The sequence below is a fragment of the Terrapene carolina genome, unplaced genomic scaffold, assembly GCF_002925995.2.
Source record: "Terrapene carolina triunguis isolate 2854851 unplaced genomic scaffold, T_m_triunguis-2.0 Scaffold740, whole genome shotgun sequence".
Lineage (NCBI taxonomy): Eukaryota > Metazoa > Chordata > Testudines > Emydidae > Terrapene > Terrapene triunguis.
In genome coordinates this window covers 3,419,097-3,425,681 of record NW_020665091.1, presented here as the reverse complement: position 1 = coordinate 3,425,681, position 6,585 = coordinate 3,419,097, and the positions used below count along the sequence as shown (strand labels likewise).

The following is a 6,585-nucleotide window of genomic DNA, read 5'->3' as shown; positions in this document are numbered from 1 at the left end:
GCAACACCCCCTGCACTCCTAGTTCCTGCACCTATGGTTCAAAATGATTCCTAGGAGCTGGTTCCATGGAAAAGCTTAACTGACAAGAGATCAAAAATGTCAATGCTGGATCCACAGATGCTGTTCAGATAGCACGGTGCAGCCACAGCATGGCCTGCCTGGGTCAACACTTAGCACAGCACTGCCACAACCCCAGCACAGGGCAGCCACAGCGCCAGCACGGCCTGGCCAGGCTAGCGCCTCTCATCTGGAGCTGCTGGTCTCCGCAAAGCAGGCCATTTCTGGCAGGAGTTCTGGAACAGCTTTTATAGTGGGGGTACTGAGAGCCATTGAACCAAACTGTAAACCCTGTCAGGGCCGGCTCCAGCATTTCTGCCGCCTCAAGCAAAAAAAAAAGAAAAAAAAAGCCGCGATTGGCGGCGGCAGTTCAGCGTTAGGTCCTTCGCTCCTAGAGGGAGTGAGGGACCTGCCGCCCCCAAATTGCCACAGGTGCCGCCCCTCTCCTTTGGCCGCCCCAAGCACCTGCTTGTTAAGCTGGTGCCTGGAGCCTGCCCTGAACCCTGTATATGATGGGAACACTTCAAGCCAGTGGTGCAGCAACGCCTATGATTGCTGGTGCTCCTGCAGCCACGCTAGGCTCCAGACCCCTGCGCAGAACAGCGAGTTGTTCCCTCCAAAGCTCTGCACCGCCCCCCACCCCCATGCTCCCTTTACAGCGCTATGATCATAACACAGCCGCACACTGGCCCTGCCCTAGTTCCTAGCCCCGCTCCTGCCTTCTTCCCCGTCCGTGTTCTCAAACGACCCCACCCCTTCATGCAAAATCATGCACCACCTCCTCCTACCAAGCGGCAGCCAAACAACTTCCGGCTCCTGCCAATTTCCTGGGAACTCTCGCCCACGGGGACTTGTCAATCACCAAGTGTTGCCATGGCAGCAGATCCTGGCAAGAGTCCCCACCTAGCTCCTGGGTTTCCATAGCAGCAGTAAACAAACCCTCCCTCTCCCTGCAGGTCCCAGGCTTCTGGAGCAGCTCAGCGCTGGGGTCAGTCCCCCCCCCAAAAACGGGGGGCAGGTTTGGGTGCCCCGGTGCCAGTCTGGACCCAGATCCAGGGCACCCACTGGTGCCGGCATTGGTGGATGGGATAGGGGGCTTCTCCCCTCTAGTCACCAGGCCCCCTCTGGCCCCAGCTGATGCTCCATCCCCACCTGGTGGAGATTTCTCAGGGCCCTTTGTGTGCAGCAAGGTAGTGGGGTCTGCATCAGTGTGACTGGGAGCCTCTGCAGACTGAACTCCTCTCTCCCCTCAAAGGTGGCCCCCAGCGCAGGCCAAGGCACAGCAGCTGGGGGCATGGGTGTAGGTAGGGCAAAGCTCTCCTCGCTGCTGGCAGGCCGGGGTTACACACAGGCCCCCAGGGGCTGCTGGACAGGGCTCTCTGGCCAGAATTAAATTCTCTTCTAGTGGGGCTTTTTCTAGTCTCTGAAGATGTCGGATGAGGAGTTTGATGATGACTACAGTGCCAACGAACGAGAAAAGCAGGGAGAGGAGGGGGAGGAAGAGAAGGAGCCAACAGAGGAGGAGGAGGAGGAGGTAAGGAAGCCTGACATGGAGAGAAGGACTCTGAGCGTCAGGGGAGGGAATCTGTAGGGGAACATGGCTGGGATTAGGGGTGAGCTGAGAGACTGACCCTGCCTTATTTTTGTGAGATGTTATCTCTAAGTCTCTCTTTCTCTGACTGTTTGTTTCTGTCTCTCTCCATTCCTCCCCTCCCCACTTCAGAGCTTGTCTCCCCACCTTCTTACAGAAGAGATCATGAAGGAAGGCCTCTCCCTCTTGTGTAAAACAGGCAATGGCTTGGCTCATGCCTATGTAAAACTAGAGGCAAAGGAAAAGTGAGTGTGGTAACATGAACAATCAAATCCTTCTTCCCCCCACCCACTGGCAGCAGGGTAGAAGCCAACACCCTTCCTGCAGCACCCTTTCTAGGTGGATGGGAGGAGGTTGGGGAAAAAATTCTGGAATAATGATTAATGGGGAAATGGATTGCAGTGCCCAGTAGTGTGGCTTCTTTCTGTATGGGTTTCCATGGTTGGTGGGGCAGCCCACTCAATATTCTGGACAGATCATATTATGAGTTACCTCTGACTGTACCCTGGGATGATGGGAAGGGATATGGGCTTTGGGGCTGTCGCTTTGTTAGTGTCCCTCCTCCCTCCCTGTGTCTGCTTCTCCCCCAATATCTACACAGGCCTGTTCCTGCTCTCCCAAGTCAAAGCTGGCACCAGGAGATGACTGGCCAACTGGAGTTCAGCTTGTTGGTCCAGCAAAGCATTTCTACGGCCCTGTCTCTCTGGTTGGACTCCCAGGTTGCAGCTGGCAGGACATCATGCCCTGGTGGAGACCTCACCACAGTTAGCCAGCCCTAAGTTACCTCTGAGTTACCTCCATTCCAGATCACTTTGATTAGTAGGGTCAGGTAGATGCCCGGATACATTGTTGAGAACACCAATATCAACGTCCAGATAGATACAATGACTGGGTAGATATGACAGATGGATAGTAGATGGACACTCCAGGAAATGCTCTCAGCAGCTCTCCTCTTGTGAGCAGTGGGGAGGCTTAGATGACATCCCCCAGAGCTATGCCCTTTGCACTGATTCCTGGGGCTGTTCAAGTGACTTCACCACCCCAAACTCAGCAGCCACCTGAATTATCCTCTTCCTCACCCACCAGTTGCCAGTAATTCATGGACCCATAAGTGTCATGGGGGGAGGACACTATTGGGAGACTTTGGAACTTACATCCCTGTGAACGGAGCCCCCACCCTGGCCATGTCCACCAGGTACTAGAGAGACCTTCCTGTCTTTCATTAATCAGGAGCAGCCCTTGCTGTTTTGCTGGACAGGGTGGAAAATGTTTTCTGCACCCTATGCCTGAGCGGACTTGCAAAAACAAAAAACAAAAAAAGGGTAGCCAATCAGGAGAGGTTGGGGGCCCTGGAAGTTGGTACCCAGGTCAACCGCCCTGCTCGCCTGCCCCTAAAACCAGCGCTGTCACTAATTATGTATTCCAGCCTCCTAGCCCTGCAGCCTTGTCCTTCCCCATCTCCCTCTTTTCCCCACCCAGCCCTCAATGCTAAGACCACTATCTGATGGACTTATCTCTTCACAGCCTCTCTGGGTTTCCTCCCCTCAGTTTCTGCCTGCTCCTGACAGCTCCTTCTCCATTCCTGAGAGGGGTCTCCACCTAGGGGTCCCTCAGGGCTCTGCTTCCAACCCCTCTGCTCACTCCACCATCTGCCTTCTCCCTCCTTTTCATGTCCAGAGAAGCTTCTCCAGACCAGATGTAGGTAGGCTGTAGAGGAGGGGACTGGCTCCCCAACAGTGAGGAGGGGCAGAGTGGAGGTCAGCTCTGGGAGGAGAGGGATGGGAGGAAGAAATCTGGATGTTTGTTTCACATCCTCATCCTGTGGCAGGGACCTGACAGATATCAGCCTTCTCCAGAACTACATTCATTTGCGTTATGTGGACTTGTCAGAGAACCAGCTGCGAGATCTGTCTCCTCTGGGCAGCCTCATCCACCTTCTGTGGCTGAAGGTGGATGGGAATCGGCTGATCAGCGCCCGTCTCCCAGAGCTGCCCTACCTTCAGATTGCCAGCTTCACCCACAACCGAATCAAGGACACGGAGGGCATTACCCACCCACGCCTGGCCAGCCTCAACCTTAAAGGTGAGGTGGGTGTGTACCAGGCCTCACCACAAAGAAGTGCTCCTTGCTGTGTGCTGGGAAGGGAACGCTGGAGGGATTAACCCTTTTGCTGCTTCCTTCTCTGTCACTCAGGGAATGAAATCCAGGTGATATCGGGTCTGGATCCAGGGAAGCTGACAAACCTGCACACGGTGGAGCTGCGAGGAAACAAGCTAGAAACCACCACAGGGCTGCACCTGCCCAAGCTCAAAAACCTTTACCTGGTAAGAGCACCTCACCTCAGGGGCATTATGCTGCAGAGAGTGGTGGGAGACTCCATTGGGGTGTCCATGAGCCAGTGTGGTGGTAGGCCAGCACTGTGCAGCCTTGTCAGCCTGAGAGATTAACGTGTTTCAAAAAGGTCAGAGGATCACAATCAATTCTTTGGGGCAGATTCTGTGATCTATTGTGTTCCCAACATGCTCAGTCAGTGGCTCTCAGCTTCTCCTTTTTAACCTATCCCCTTTGCTGCCCTGGGTAGCAGTGTAAGGGAGAACAGCATCTTGTGCCGAGCAAGTCAAGCTCCTATCCTGCACACTCTGGGGCTCCCTCAGCAGGCAATGGAACAACCAGAGTTACTCTCTTCTCTCTGTGATGCAGCAGGCAGCCTGCAGGGAAGCTGCTGAGCAACTGCAGCAGATAAAGCACTGCAGGTGCTCAGAGACCTCCCAGCTAGACCAGCTTCTGTGGCTGCAGGGGATGTGACTTCCTTTAGCTCCTCTGTGACCCTCACTCCTGTCCCTGTTTTTCATTAGTTGTAGCCCCGGAACTACTTGAGATCTGGGTCTGGCAGCTCCTCCCCTTAGGTTGGGGGAAGGGAGGGACCTTTAGATGTGGGTGGGCTTGTGCCCATCCGCTCTAAGGGTACGTCCAGACTACCTGCCGGATCAGCGGGTAGCGATCAATCTATCAGGGATTGATATATCGCATCTCATCTAGACGCGATATATCAATCCCCGAACGCGCTCCCATCGACTCCGGAACTCCACCAGGGCGAGCGGTGGTAGCGGAGTCGACGGGGGAGCCTTAGCCGTCGATCCCGCGCCGTGAGGATGGGAGGTAAGTCGAAATAAGATACGCAGCTTCAGCTACAGGAATAGCATAGCTGAAGTCGACGTATCTTACATCTTACATGTTACCCACTCTGGATACCTGCACTCCCATCCTTTTGTTTCCCCTTTGTCGTCTCTGGAATCATTTGAGCTTTGGGTCCAGTAGTTCCTCACCTTAAGCTGGGGGTGGGGCTTTATATGTGGGCAGGTTTGCACCCACCCATCCCCCTAATCTTCAATAGGTGCAGGATATGAGGTGTGAGGCAGGTAGGGAGATGGTGCTGTCTTCCTTCTCCCTGACAGGGCTGATTCCAACCCCAGTTTTGAAAGTGTTGTGCAGGTTTTCTTTGAGACTGAGGACTGATAGGTCAGAGAAAGAACTTGTCAGCACTTGAAAGGATTGCATCTTGGATCAGCTAAAGCTAGAGCAGCCAGGAGGAGAAGCTATTCCTAACTTAGTCCTAAGTAATATTCAGTGACAGGAGCTAGCCACTAAGTAATAGTGACTACAATAATTTGGGGACTTCAACAGCTGAGTCAAAGGAGAGAATTATTCCAGGAGTGGGTGGGTCAGCTTTTGTGGCCTGCATCATGCAGGAGGTCAGACTAGATGATCATAATAGTCCCTTCTGACCTTAAAGTCTATGAGTCTATGAGAAAATTAGGTTCAACATCCAAGGGGCAGGTAGGGTAACAAAAAGTGATACAGTGAGTGACCCTAAGCTTTATAAAGGGAGATTTCAGTAAAATAAGATTAGTCAAAAAGACCCTAAATTAAAAGTAAAAGAAGTAAAGTCCTTAGATTTGACAAGGATACTACCTAAGAAAACTATGGATGGAGGAGGCGATGGCGTAGGAAGGAGGGTTTTAAGTTTATTAGGAACTGGGAACCTTTTAGGAAAGGAGGAGCCCATATAGGAAGAATGGGCTCTATCTAAACCAAAAGGGAACCAGATTGCTGGCATGTAAAATTAAAATCCTTGAGAGGATTTTGAAAAGTAATGACTGGGAGAAAGCCGACGGAGGCAGAGGAGCAAACAGTTTGGGCAGAGACACCTCTTAGTAGGGCGACCAGATGTCCCGATTTTATTGGGACTGTCCCGATATTTCCTTGTTTGTCCCGCGTCCCGACTGATGTGCAGTTGGGACACTGGACAAACAAGGAAATGCTCCGGAACCTGGAAGTGCTCGCCCCCCCCCCCCCCCCCCGACTCCGCCCCCTCCTCCCCCCATTGGCTCCCTCCCCGAATCCCCGCCTCTTCCCCAGGCTCACCATTCCTCCTCCCTCCACAAGCGCTGGAGGGAGGCCCAGGAGACGCAGGGGAAGCGCGGGGCCAGGGTGAGTGAGAGTCCGGCCTGGCCCCGAGCAGGCAGGACTCAGTCGGGCGGTAGGGAGAGGAGGGGGGCGGCCCGCGGGGCCAGGCGGCGGCTGTTCTCCCCCCCGGGCAGCGGGACTCGGGAGCAGCCGCTGCTGCAGCTCCCACTGCCGCGGGGGGAGGAAGCGGCCGATGGCCAAGCTCGGCGGCTGCGGCTCTGGTGCCCGGGCCGGAACCCCCCGAGCCTGGGCCTGCTGCGGGGACCTAGCAGCACGCACGCTGCGCCCAGCCCCTGGCCAGTCGCGTCTGGGCTGCTGCCCAGCTGGTGCTATCCCGCGGCGGCCCCGGAGTGGGGGCATCAGCAGCCCAGCCCCGTTCGTTCCCCTGCGGGACCCGAGCGGGACGGGGGGGCTGGGGCCTGCTGCCCCCACTCCGGGGCCGCCGCGGGATAGCACCAGCTGGGCAGCAG

The 6,585-nt window shown here is 55.1% G+C and overlaps 1 protein-coding gene across 1 annotated transcript in view; it reads left to right on the top strand.

The window, feature by feature from the left end:
- Positions 1–1,016: 1,016 nt before the first annotated feature.
- LRRC23 (leucine rich repeat containing 23) overlaps positions 1,017–6,585 on the top strand; it is a 30,595-nt gene continuing 25,026 nt past the window's right edge. The window contains exons 1-5 of the mRNA XM_024210995.2: positions 1,017–1,045; positions 1,478–1,591; positions 1,781–1,893; positions 3,477–3,730; positions 3,842–3,972. Of these exons, the coding sequence (XP_024066763.2) occupies positions 1,487–1,591; positions 1,781–1,893; positions 3,477–3,730; positions 3,842–3,972 (603 nt within the window). The 5' untranslated portion in view covers positions 1,017–1,045; positions 1,478–1,486. The remainder of the gene's footprint in view (positions 1,046–1,477; positions 1,592–1,780; positions 1,894–3,476; positions 3,731–3,841; positions 3,973–6,585) is intronic.